Here is a 12,758-nt window from a genome sequence, read left to right as displayed (position 1 = left end):
CCAATATTTTAAAGTCTGGTTGCACTATTCAGACACCAATTCCTGCCTTCATCCATCCATCCGACAGATAGATTCTTTCCACTTCCTGTACCACTTCAGGCAGGTCACTTCACCCTGTTGGAAGGAAAAGCTGGCTCTGGTACTTTTAAACAACTGCACGACAGGAAGAAATCCAACAAGTAACCTAAAGTGCAATTATATAAATTACTTGGAAGAAGTTTATTCCATGTAAACAGATTCAGCTTTTCTTGGTACAGATTTTTATTTTAAAAAAGAATTTCCCCATTTTGACTTTTAACACAGGTCCACATTTTCTATCTGTGCTGTTTTAGTGTGTATCAACTTATAATATGTTGTCTACCAACTGTTCACTCCTTCGTCTCATCACATCTCTGCCTGTGAGCCTCTAGGGCTGGAAACCTGCTGGTTTCTTTCCAACACCATTATTTCTGTCTGGGCAGACCAGGCACACCAAAGCAGCTCTGAATGAAATCAGCAAGCAGCACTGCTTTATTTAGATTTTCATTCCTTTATCACATCAGCTTTAAAACAAGGAGAGACAAAAGTGCCTGAGGCCTCGAAGAAAAAGGGCCATTTGAGTTGAATGATTACACAGGGGATCAAAAGTGGAAAGAAGCTGCATACATATATGAGACAGAAATGTTTTAAATAAGACGGACCCGTTCTAGCACATAGCACTATGAATGCCACATTTCATGAGAGGGAGGGAGATTATGGGATGGGGGAGAGATTGAACTCCAAAGGCGACGGCCTCGCTTCTTGCCACCCAATCTACTTGCTGTTCCTTTTCAGTTCATTTGTAAATTGGGTTGGCTGGAGGTGACTCCCTGACCCCACTGGACCCCATTTGGAGTCTGCAAAGCTATGAAGAAGAATGAAGCAAACTTGTCCCAGAGGCATAAACATAGGCTGGACTCTGAACGTAGGCTGGACATTGTTAAAGGCTTCAAGATCTACAAAAGATAGGCTGGGTTAACAAGAAAGCAACTCGTATGCTTCCATTCTCTCAGCAGGTGAACACAAATTTAAGCTTCCAATTTAAGCTTCCAATTTAAGCTTTGAAAATATACAGGATAAACAAAACATTTTGGTGTTGCTGGGAGAAAATCAAAATGGCACTCTACCTCCTATTTGTTGAAAGGGGAACACAATCCACTGAGATTTTTTCTCATGAAAGTCACACAGAAGTCCAATTCAATACCCCATCTCTTGTAATCCCAAATCTTCTGCCTATGAACATCATTGGACACCCTTATATCTTGAACTTTCACTCAAATAATTTTGAACAAGGTGTTTCTTCGGCTTTAGCTCTTTGAATAACTTTGTTCAGGGCTGGTGGGAAGCCTATATAAATGATCCCACAAAAAATAAAAACCAGGCCAAACATGTGCAGTGGGATTCTGGCACAAACAGTCCTCAAAGCCAGACAGCCCTCCCTCAACACCTTTGCGTTTGTGCACACATGCCAGCCCAAAACTAAATAACCCCCGCCAAAAAACTTGCAAAATAAATAAGCAGCACACAACTAATACGAAGGCAGAGTAAAAGCACACACTTATAAATATAACACAGAGCAACAGGTTTGGATAAGGTAGAAGTCTTGTTCCAATGGAATCTGACCATCAGCACCAAGTGCAGCAAGAAGGCTCCAAAGGTGGAATAACGGAAAACGGAGTTTACGTCACAGCCTGTGAAACTTCTGCTTGGCTTCCAATGCCAGGAAATGGCAACGAGAGCAGAAACTAGGGGAGTTAGAGATGGAGCTTAGTAATGTACCGCACCCCTGTGATAAGCAAGACTGCCCCCTAGTGGAATCTCAGAAGCAGAGATACAGCCATACATGCTGTATATCATCACTACCCTTTATTAATGAACATCCACCAGGAACTTCTCATGTGCAGACTTCATGGACGCTAACAGGAGCTGCACAAAAAAAAGATCCTGGTTATTTTAGTTAGGAAAGCTTCCCAGTGGACTACAACCCATGGGTCAGGTCTTTATTCCATGGAGCAGCTGCCTCATGGCAAGATTCCTTTGCTAGAGGCACACAGAGGGAACAGGAGGGGGTGCGTGGTGGTGGCAGAAGTAGGGGAGGAGGGAGAGAAGAGCGAGGAGGAACAGGGGCTCAGACAAGTGTGGCAAGGGGTCATCTCCCAATTCCCAAAGCAAATAATATCTAGGCACACCTTAAAGCTACAAGTAATGCTAATTAAGCAACTCCTCTTTCCCCAACAACCCCCCTGTTAATAAACCAATCACGTTTCCAATGTCAGTTAAAGCCATTATATTATTCAGACAGTTGATTCAGTTCCTCATGGTGCAGTATTGGGGGGGGGAGTGAGGCAGGCAGAAGAAGACAATCATCCTAAAACCACCAGACTTTGAGGACTGCAATCCTGAAAGGAAGTTTTCTGAGTGTGGCCAAAAGGTTGGGAGCTGATGTGCATCCTGTCCTCAGTGTAAAGGGGAATTATGTCTCTTGATTATAATGTAGGGACATCCTGGAAGTTAAATAACCAAGGAGACCTGGTTCAGACACAGTGACTCCAACAGCATCCTGTAGGAAGCAAGCCACCATATTGGGGTATGTGTCTATGAACCACCTTTTGCAAGCCAAGCTAGACACTCTGCATTCATCCAGAATCAACTTCTTTTAAAAAATAGGACAATATGGGACCTATGTAATGGATGTAGCTCCAAAACAGGTTATTCTACCTTTCCTTGACCTCTGTTCTCAAAAGGACTTATGCCTTCTGATTAATTGTTCTTCACCTCTACTGCCGTCTGCCATCAGTGTCAATATGGAAGGAGTTGGTGAAAGGGTGTAGAGAGCTGTACAGACCTCCTCCAATGTAGCTTCATTGTTTTAAACTAAGCTACAGCTCCTTCTAGTGGACATTTCATTAAAAGAATGAGCTCATGCCTTTTAAAAAATATAGATAGATAGGACTTGCAGTTCTGCATCCCACCCCCCAAATGAAGTACAGATGCCTCTGTGACACCAAGTTATCTGAAGTCCCTTTTAATTAGCCCTGCTTTCATTCTCTCTTATTGACTTTGATGGTTCTCAGGTTGTTAAAATTCACCTAACTCCAACCAATCAAGAAAGGAAGCTGCTTAAGACCTCACTGCTGATGGCAAGCCTCCTTTGTGGCCCCTGCCGATTTCTGCTCTTGGCCTGCAGAGATTTAAAAGCCCATGTTAGTGCAAAGGCTGCTCTGGCTAGAAAAGATGTGATGGCCTGGGACACTTCACCTCATTCCCACCTTCCAGTATATCCTTTTCTAAGCCAAAATTTTTCTAGTCTGGAGAAGGATTTTAATGTAGTGTTATGGCAATCATTCAGTTTGTCGGACAGAATGACCCTTCTCTTCTACCCTCCTGCATGCTGTTCCGGGGATTCTCCTGACCCCTCAGAGCAAATTTAAGGGGGTGTGGAGGAGGGAATGGGAAGCCCTGTTGTGCAGGCAGATGTCCTTACGCAGGTTTCCACAGAACTAGTTAGTTGAAACCCACCCTGGGGATTTAAGCCACAGCTAGCTGTGAATTAAGGCAAGCAAATGAACACATGGAGGAATGGGGGGGGGGCAGAACAGGGCACACTGTGGCACCCCCAACATTAAGAAAGAGGGGGGAGGGGGAAGTCTCAAAATAATTTGCCACTGAATCTAGGAATTGCACATCTAAAATGGAAACTGAACCCTAACACTGGAGTTAAAACAAATGAATGTTTCCAATGGCCTTTAGGGACACGGTTGAGCCCATTTTGCTCATCTGAAGCAGAGTGAGCCAACAACAATGTACCTTTTGGCCGGAAAAGAAGTGGTGCTACTGACTGAACAGTATTCAGCACAGTCTACTTTTTGTACCATCTACGGCATCTCCCACCCAGTCTGTTCCAAGGCAGAAAGGTAGCAGCACAGCCTATTCAGGTATCAACTCTCAATAATCAAACAGTTTTAAGACAGGGTCACAAGTGATTTGGTTTCCAGTTTAACCTAGAAACAGCAAGAATGGAGATTCAAGAATCAAAACACTTTTTCTCTATCAAGAGGCAAACACTACTACCATTTGCTACTATTTGACTTCAGATTAATGCATTAAGATTAGAAGCAGCTTGAGTTCTCTCTGTCTAATGATACAGAATCTGTTGCTACATGTTCCAGCGCAATCCTGCCCTGCAAGCTAAAGATGCATAGAGAAACAATTGTTAAGAATTTGGCAACCTGCGTTTAAATAAGAAAGCCAGTTAAAGAGACTGGAAACAAAACCCACCTGACCAGGCAATGGCTGTTTTTACAGCAAGCAAATCTTGGATGATACATCAGCTGAGGAGAACGCTAGTTAAGAGAAAGTGTGCGAGCCAGACACAAGGTATTACTTACCCAAGAGCAAGATCTATAAGGGCACTGTGGCATCAAGACTCCATTCAACTCTCCCAATCCACTCTTTTACTAGACTCTTGACTCCCCATGAGTATTTAATTCACAAAAGACCACTGAGATGGCCCAATTTTAAAAAGGACAACCTGTTCGGATTAAAAATTGGCCAGTAAGGGCAATGGGGTGTTACAAGTCCACTTTTAAACACACCAAGCATATTTTTTCCAAGGCGGCAAGTTCAGTTCTTTAAAAGCGCTTTCAAGCTAAAACAGAAAGGCAATACTAGAGGAATGAACAAAATTATAGAGAAAATAAAGTGCTTTTAAAAAACCCAAATGGGCAAAAACATTTGAATAACTCAGCATAAAAGGCAAGTTTTTGCAGAGAGGCGTATGTGCAGGGAAATTAAGGTCACATCAAGATTCAGCATTTAAAAATGCCTTTGGCAAACCTGCCCAGAATGGAAGAGACCAGGTTACAGAAGGGTCAGAAATCAATCTTGATTGCTTAGTGACCAACATTCTAAGGAGGACAATAGTAAGTGGGTAGATAAGAGGGGGAAATGCATGTCAAGTATTGACTGGGAGGAGGGAAAGGGGCTAACAGAGTGTAAAACCTGGCTGCTCCAGGGTAGATCTTCCTAGGAAGATAATTAGCACTTGGAAGGGTAGGAGGCACAGGAGATAGATGGAACATCTCTGCCAAGATATTTGCACAAAGAGATAGATAAAAACAGAGTACATTTGACACAGAAGGTGTATTGAGTGGGACAATCCAACTTAGCCGCTCCAGGCCACCTCCCATGAAGATTACTGTAGAGCTGAGACCAAGCCGGATTACTCATTGTTCACCCTTCCACATCAGTGCTTGCACCATAATGGCAGCAGGGAACCAGTCCCCACATGTCAAAAGAAGAAAAGGGGTGGGGTGTGGGGTCACAACGCGGCAGGAGATTCAGCCGCTGCCTCATCACCCTCTTCAGAGTCCCAGACTTCTGACTGCAGGTAGTTGGCAAAGAGGGCCTTGGCGCGATGAAGGATCTTGTTCAGGTTGTGACGACGGACCAAGCGGTCAAAATGCATGGCCAGCTCATTGTAGTCCATGTTGTTCTTGATGATATGGTCTCGGTGCTCCAGGAGGATGGCGAGGCACAGGAAGAGCACAAAGGGGTTGCCTCTGCCAAACTCCTGCGGGGGTGGCAGGCTGACTGCAGCAACAGGAGAAGGAGCAGCAGATCCGCGGGAGGGAGAGGAAGGGGTGTGAACCACAGAGTCCCCCTTCTCCTCATCCGACTGGCTTTCCTCATTGCCGTTGGTTGAGGAGGAGGCTGAGTCTCGAGAGGGTGGAGTCAAGGCCCGAAGGGATGGAGCAGAAAAGGACTTGGCCACGTTAGTTGTCTGGATCAATGGATCCTGCTCATTGTTACGGTCCTCGTCCTCTTCTACTGAGCGCTGAAATCTGGGCGATGGGTCATCCTCTGAACTGTCCTCATTATGAGTGCTGTAATACTTGAACTCCCCAAAGCTAGACTGTTTCACTAGTGTCTTTTCATCAGAAACTGCCCCTTGGCAGGGCTGGTCCCCAGCTGCCTCAAAACTGCAAGCTGGACGCAACATATGTCTCCTTCGAACAGGCTGGCTGCTGTCTCCGGGCCTGGCCGGCGGGCCCACCAACTCCACTTCCTTCTCAGGAGGGTCAGGAGGAAAGGAGCTCCAGGTGACCTCCAGCATGCGCAAGGCATCCTCAAAGGCAAACTCACGCTTGAGTTCCAGCAGCAGCCAGCGATAGCAGAAGAAGAGGTCATCGGCGCCCCGGGAGAGGAGGTAGGAGTAGAACTCTGGGTCTGAATGGCGGAGGAGAAGCTTGAGGTGGGAGAACTTCACCGACATGACTTCACCATCCACCTGGAAATTGCCCTCCAGGCGTTTCATGATGCCACAGAAGCAGATGAAGGCGTGAGCTTCGTTGTCCATGACAGCCAGAATGGGGGAGGCGATGTCACTCATGCCCTGGCAATAGGAGATTTGTGGGTGGGTGACGGCATAGGTGGTCAAGAGGTCGTGCAGGGCTGTCAGGTGGGGGTTGTCATCTGAGCCTGCGTAGTAGGGATGGGTGCGATCTGTTCGCAGAACGTCCTTCAGCACGTTGCTGCGAATGAAGTCCAGGTCCTCGGAGCTGGCGCGAGCTTCCCACTCCCCCTTCAGCTGCTCGTACTCCCGAGTCTTCCGCTTCATGTAATCCATGCGCTCCTGACCCGTCAAACCATCAGGATAGACATTTAGCAAGTATCGCCAAACCACCTGTGGGAAACAGGGAGGATGACTCAACACCGGAACAGCTTTTCCCATCAATGGCAACAAGCTGAAGGATCAGTTACAGGAAGACACCCGCCCTCAAAGCAGCGGACACGCACCCATGCCAAGGTCAAGACTAATGGCCTCAGAGTGGGAGTAAAGGGAAAGAAGCCTTGCTCTGGCCCCCTTAACCACATGCCTGTCTCTCGAGGCAGAAAACTGACCTCCAGAATCCCCATCCCCACCTTGCGTAGAGAGGGCTCAACTCCACCGTGAAAAATTCGGAGACGCAGCTCTGCAGGTCTTGTCAACTGTCCTTCATGGTTCAGGTACGTGTGGAACTCGGAGTCGCTCAGCGGGGGCTTGAAAGGTTTGACGTCCTCGCCATAGGACCAGCTGAGTGCTTGTTGGACCTTAGACAGTGTCCTGCCCACCTGCCAGTTGACAAAAGTAAAGCTGAGGTCAGAAGGTAACCTGTACACAGCCATGCTCAAAAGAAAGAACTTGTAAGTGCTACAACATGAGCTCAGTAACTTAAAAAACAAAGGTAAGAGAACGGGCAACCTGCCTCAGACATTGTATATATATATGTAGTTACATCTTGGCTTTAGGGTCATCTCTGTAGCTTAGGAGAGGGAGTTAATCTTCTGAGCCAAAAAAGCTGGTATGGAGACAAACTGGATCTTTTGTGGTTCCAGCTAGGCTGGAAGATAATGGAAGTTAGAACTGCTTTCTCTCCTCTGCCTCTTTCCATCCAAGGAGTTAAGAAGTGCCTCCTGGATATTTGTTTGTGGAACATCACATCGTGAAGTCTAAGTCAAAAGAATCATCCTCTTACGGCTTACCTGGGAGATGATGGACTGAGTGAAGGGCAGGGCGGCTGCTGCCAGAGACCGCTTCTCCACCAGCAGCAGGTCGGTACTGATCACATCCTTGGGGCTGATGATGTCCCAGTCTTCTAGCAGGGGGCCTAAGAGAATATGGCAATGACATGAGCCAACTCCCCAAGCCCAGTATCTGCCATTCCCTCACCACCACCCAGCATAATTTCACAAATCTCACTGCAAGTTGAGAAGTGCTACAGAAAGGACACAAACAAAATAATCATGCTGTGCATACCTCACTTTAAAAAGAAAAAAGAGCATAAAGCAAAGTAGAGTTCCATGATCTGTATAAATGATGAAAACAAAGTATTAACATTTACACATTCTTGCTTATTTTACATAATTCTGCTTCTGCCGTGAAGGGTCAATTCTTCTGCTGGATAATAATAAAGCATAATCACATGCTTGAAAACAATAATATGTATCAAAAAGCCCTAGAAATTTGCTTTGAAAAGAAGGATGGGTTACAGGGGACTGGATTCTACAGTCAGTACCAAACTCGCATGTTGCAAACACAGAATCCACAAAGTCTGAAAAAAGGTTTGGGCTGCTTTGCATGCCACCCATAAACGGGAGTGATCAAACTGCACTCTATAAAAAGGCAACAGGGAGTTCTAAAGTAAAACTGAGCAATATACAGTAGCCAGAGTTGGAAAGGTATGGGGGGGCATAGTCAATCCCCCCTCTTCAGCCCTAAGATTTTTTTCCCTTAGAGTCTCCAGTAAATTTGATGCTTCATTTTGTACCTAAATCAACATCAAGTGATTCAAATCATTCCTTTCTTTACAGCAGCAATCAGGTAACATTTCTACAAGAGTAAACAGCACTAGCAGAGAAGACAAAAGAACTGAATTCCTTGGACATGTCCATAGCATAAGGAGCCAAGTGGGGACTTGAGATGGGACCAAGGGGTGCAAGGACTGGAACGAGGACTCCCAGCTCTCTTGTTCAGTGTGTGTGTGTGTGTGTGTGTGTGTGTGTGTGTTACTTACTATCCTCTGAGGGCTTGATGTCTATCTTGAGCTGCAAGTAAGGCTTGGAGGCTCCAGCAAAGGCCATGCCCAGATCCCAATCTGACATCAATGGCAAATATGATTCTTGGCCTTGCTTATCTCGGCCCAGATAGCTGATGGCAAAATTCTTCTTCCTAAGGTGAGTAAAGACAGACATATTCATATTCTTTCCCCCCATTTAAAACAGGACACCTCTTTTGTTTAATGGAACCTACATGGCTGTTCTTATGATGTTGTTTAAAAAACAACAATACGCAGTCACAGTTGCTGAATACGTTTAATTCACTGCTGGTAGACATGGTACATACATGCAGTGGAGCAAATATATGTGCCTTCATCATTCACAACTGTACAAGAAGCATGCATGCTGCGTCCCACACCAAAACAAGATCTATTACATGTAAAGTGGCTCTCAGGACAAAGTTTCCTACTGTCTGTGTAGCAGACAGGCTGTCCAGCTTTATATACATGTGATGAAATCAGGTCTGGCTTACTCAGGACGTAACAGCTAAATCCCATCCAGACTTAGCACCTTGTTGTGCTAACATCTGGGGTTTTCTGCAAGGGAACTGTCAGGGAACTGACATCGGAGCTAGAGGCGGAGGGAAGGCTCTCAAATGATGCTGGAGAAGGGCCCAGCAGGGAGAGAGGCAACTCCGCAGATGGGGAAGCAAATCAGCGCTACACCAGGGATAACGAGGGGCTGATGGGGGAATCAGCGAGAGGGCTCCAGGACTCTTCACCGGACACCAGCGGGGAGAGCACTGGTCCCCCGCTACCCACGCCCACCCTGCGCAGAAGACTTCCGCGCAGAGAGAATAGGAGGAGACTGGGTGTCAAACAACTTTTATGTTGGAAAAGATTTAAGAAACGCCCACTGACGGATTCTGCTAGCGACTGAGGCAGCCACGAAGTGAAGGGCTGCCCAGACTGAAAGGTTTACCAAGGCAACAAAGCCTGGAGAGGCGGCAACTTACGCACGAGCAACCCATACTCATTATAGGAACCTATCTCACTCTCTGCATGAGGTAATTGTTTAGTTCTCACAAGCAAAGAGGATGGTAGCAAAATGATTTGTTGGATATTACCATGTGCTTTTTTAATTATGATTTTACTGTAAATTTCAGTCACTACTGAAAACAGAAACTGTTAATACTAATGAAGGTACCGTATTTTTCGCTCCATTGGATGCACCGGACCATAGGACGCACCGGATCATAGGAGGGGGAGAACAGGGAAAAAAATTTTTTTCTTGTTCTCTCCCTCTAAAACAAGGTGCGTTCAAGGTACCTATTTTTTTTTGAGGGGGGGGGGAATAAAGAAAAAAAAATTCCCTCCCCAGGCACGGGGCAGGCGCGGGGGAAGCCCAAGCTTCCCCCGACCCCAGCCCCCAGAACAGCCTGCTATCCGCAAGCCTAGGGAACCGAGCCGGTCTCCCCAGGCTTGTGGAGAGGTGCGCGAAGCCCGGGCACGCTCTTCAGTGCGCAGCAGGCTTCGGAATGCAGGCAGCTCGGGGGTCTGGAGGGTGGCGCGGAGCTGCAAGAAGCCCTGGAGCGCAGGCAGCTCCGCGCTACCCTCCGGAGCCCCGCGCGGCTTCGCGCCGGGATTGGGAGGGTGGCGCGGAGCTGCAGGAAGCCCTGGAGCGCAGGCAGCTCCACGCCACCCTCCGGAGCCGCGCCGGGATCCGGAGGGTGGCGCGGAGCTGCAGGAAGCCCAGGAAAGCCTGCATTCGCTCCATAGGACACACACACATTTCCCCTTCATTTTTGGAGGGGAAAAAGTGCGTCCTATAGAGCGAAAAATACGTAAAGATTGTTCATGTTTATTTGAAATGACAGAAGACTGGTGATCCAAAGTTTAACCACTCTCCCTCTCCTTACTTATGAGGAGATCCCTTGGTATGAGAGGCTCTCCTTTGAACATGGGATCAAATCCGTAGCTTTCAGAAGATTTGATGTCAGAACCGGGAAAGGAATGCAAGACTTCCTGTTCTCATGTCACTTTTACTCATGTCCTTTCAAACCTCATTCCCCTCCTAGATACGAAAACAGAAGCTCCATCTCTCAGCTCCACCTTCCCTGACTCCATTTTCATTTAGTGGGAAAGTAGCAAGGGAGCTAAAAGTCGGGACTACGCAGTTCCATATTTTCTATCCTCTTCCCAGACTCACCCATTTAGGTCAAATGCCCTGATGAGGATGTGCTGCAATACATCCAATGAGGTGATCTGTGGATCCACGGCGAAGGTACGGAACTCAGGTTGCAAGAAGCCTTCACATTTCTGAAAGGATTACAAAAAGTAAGCAGGAGCAAAGAACCAACCCTATAACTTGGAGGAAGCAGAGATCCAGTGAATGAGAGGTTGGGGAAAACAAGTTCAGAATGCCACCCAACTATAATCTCTTAATTTCCCTATTGACAAAAATAAAAAGTTTGTCTCCAGATCTCCACACCACCAGCAACACACTCTCCTTTTCTACCACAATGATACTAAGTTCTAAGGGGTCGTTCTACCCACAGTGAAAACAGCCCTTTAAATGCTATCTATATATACCAAACACATAAGCCTGATACTTTACAGACCAAAGAACAGATCCTTCCCCTAGGATAACCCTAACGAGAGAGGAACAACGAATGGTTCTATTGTTAGTGTATTAATACACAAAGGGAATAGCTCACTGACCATGAACTGATGCAATTCATTTACATCAATGGAGTTACACCAAGCTAAGTGCTTGGCGATCTCTCTCACAAAAGTAGGCCTTCTGAAGTATATCGGTTGGTGTAACTTGCTTCTTATCAACCTAGACTTTATCAAGGGGCAAATTCAGCTCTTTTACATCAGATTTACTACTGGAAAGATTACTAGTGGGAAAGGTAGATCTCATACACAGGTGTGTTTCTCAATATTTTGTAACCAGGGATACTGGGGGCCAAACATGTGAGCTGAAACTTACAAAATATTTGAGCTATCACTCAGCTATTGCAGTATCTACATAGCTACAAGGTTGGCAATAATCCTTCAACATCGCACAAAAGAAAAAGGGTCCAAAATGGCTTTTGGCTACTTCCATATACAATGTCATCTCTTCACACTAACAGAAACAATGGAGTGAGCAGATCTTAACGCAGTCTGGAGTATGGTCCAGATTATATCATTTACAGAAGGTTTACAGCCACAGAGACATAGTCCTACCTATGTCTGATGGGTGGTGTACAAATACAGTGGTGCCCCGCAAGACGAATGCCTCGCAAGACGGAAAACCCGCTAGACGAAAGGGTTTTCCATTTTTCAATGCGCTTCGCAGGACGAATTTCCCTGTGGCCTTGCTTCGCAAGACGAAAATGTCTTGCGAGTCTTGAGATTTTTTTTCGCTCCCCCCCCCTTTTTCTAAGCTGCTAAGCCGCTAATAGCCTTTTAGCAGCTAAGCCGCTAAGCCTTTAATAGCCGCTAAACCGCTAATAGCGCTAATCCGCTAATAGGGTTGCTTCGCAAGACGAAAAAACCGTTAGACAAAGATACTCGCGGAACGGATTAATTTCGTCTTGTGAGGCACCACTGCAATAAATTTATTATTATTATTAGCAAAGCAGTGGCCTCCAATTAAAAAACTAACTGCACAACCCTAAGTATATTACTTTGATAATCCCACTGAATCAATCAACATACTTCCAAGGTGAGTAAACAAGCTTTACCAGGAAACAAGCCAGTGAACTCAGTTGAACCTATCCCCAAGCATGCTTACAGCAGTCTGCCAAAATAACACTTTTGACTAGTATAAAACCAAATACAGCGATACTTCAGTTCTCAAATGAAATCTGTTCCAAAAGCCCATTCATCTTAAGAGAGGCGCGGCTTCCCATTGGTTGCAAGAGTTTCTTGCACTCAGAAGCCACGTCACACGTTCGGGTTCTGAAAAACGTTCAAAAACGGAAACATTTATTTCCAGGTTTTTGACGTTTGAGAACCAAAACATATGATGACGGAGGCGTTCGGGAACCGAGGTTCCACTCATTCTCTTTCTTCTTCTACGAAATGAAATGCAGTTCCTTTACAACATTATTTTACACTCATAGATTGTCTGCAGCTACTATTCAATTTAGTAAAGTTTCTTAGAGTAATAAAGCGCTAAGAAGTGCGAATTCCCATTGCCCGCTGAGAGCA

The 12,758-nt window shown here is 45.9% G+C and overlaps 1 protein-coding gene across 1 annotated transcript in view; it reads right to left on the bottom strand.

Moving 5' to 3' along the window:
* Window positions 1-275: 275 nt before the first annotated feature.
* Window positions 276-12,758, bottom strand: part of TBC1D25 (TBC1 domain family member 25) — a 56,131-nt gene continuing 43,648 nt past the window's right edge. Inside the window, exons 3-7 of the mRNA XM_080988198.1 lie at window positions 10,765-10,874; window positions 8,574-8,728; window positions 7,543-7,667; window positions 6,943-7,131; window positions 276-6,703 (exon numbers count right to left, since the gene is read on the bottom strand). Coding sequence (XP_080844324.1) covers window positions 5,339-6,703; window positions 6,943-7,131; window positions 7,543-7,667; window positions 8,574-8,728; window positions 10,765-10,874 — 1,944 coding nt within the window. The 3' untranslated portion in view covers window positions 276-5,338. The remainder of the gene's footprint in view (window positions 6,704-6,942; window positions 7,132-7,542; window positions 7,668-8,573; window positions 8,729-10,764; window positions 10,875-12,758) is intronic.

This window comes from Podarcis pityusensis (assembly GCF_964106645.2).
Source record: "Podarcis pityusensis genome assembly, chromosome: 17".
In the NCBI taxonomy this organism is placed as follows: Eukaryota; Metazoa; Chordata; class Lepidosauria; order Squamata; family Lacertidae; genus Podarcis; species Podarcis pityusensis.
This window is presented reverse-complemented; position numbering and strand designations above follow the sequence as displayed.